Consider the following 467-nt stretch of genomic DNA (forward strand, 5'->3'; position numbering starts at 1 on the left):
GTGGGGTCAGCCCTTCCCGGGGCTGGTGCCAGGATGGCACACGGACACGCACTGAGAGACACATATATATGTGTTTGTGTGTGTGTGCATGTATTCATATATGTGTATATATATGAATGCATGCACACTTACATATTTACACACACATATAAATACACCCCCTGTTCCCCCATCAAGGTGGCCACACCACTGCCTCCACCTCGGGCCTGACCCTGCCTCAGGGTGAGGGGCTTCTCCCCAGCACTCCCTGGCACGGGGGATGCCACCAGCTGCCTGCTGCGATGCCACCCGCGGTCAGTGTCACCCGTGGGCGATGGCCACGGGTGCTGGCAGCCTTGTGGTTGTGTTACTGCTGTGCAGAGTGCACCTGGAGTTGAGGGCAGCGGGTCCGACCACCTCGTCGCGGCATGGGGTGGCTTCTCGCGCAGCCAGGACAGCTGAACCAGCTGCTGGAGCCAGTTGGTCAT

At 59.1% G+C, this 467-nt stretch overlaps 1 protein-coding gene across 1 annotated transcript in view; it reads right to left on the reverse strand.

The window, feature by feature from the left end:
- HNRNPU (heterogeneous nuclear ribonucleoprotein U (scaffold attachment factor A)) overlaps positions 1-467 on the reverse strand; it is a 37,172-nt gene extending 36,705 nt beyond the window's left edge. Inside the window, exon 1 of the mRNA XM_009321266.1 lies at positions 212-467. Coding sequence (XP_009319541.1) covers positions 212-467 — 256 coding nt within the window. The remainder of the gene's footprint in view (positions 1-211) is intronic.

This window comes from Pygoscelis adeliae, unplaced genomic scaffold, assembly GCF_000699105.1.
Source record: "Pygoscelis adeliae isolate BGI_AS28 unplaced genomic scaffold, ASM69910v1 Scaffold463, whole genome shotgun sequence".
Lineage (NCBI taxonomy): Eukaryota > Metazoa > Chordata > Aves > Sphenisciformes > Spheniscidae > Pygoscelis > Pygoscelis adeliae.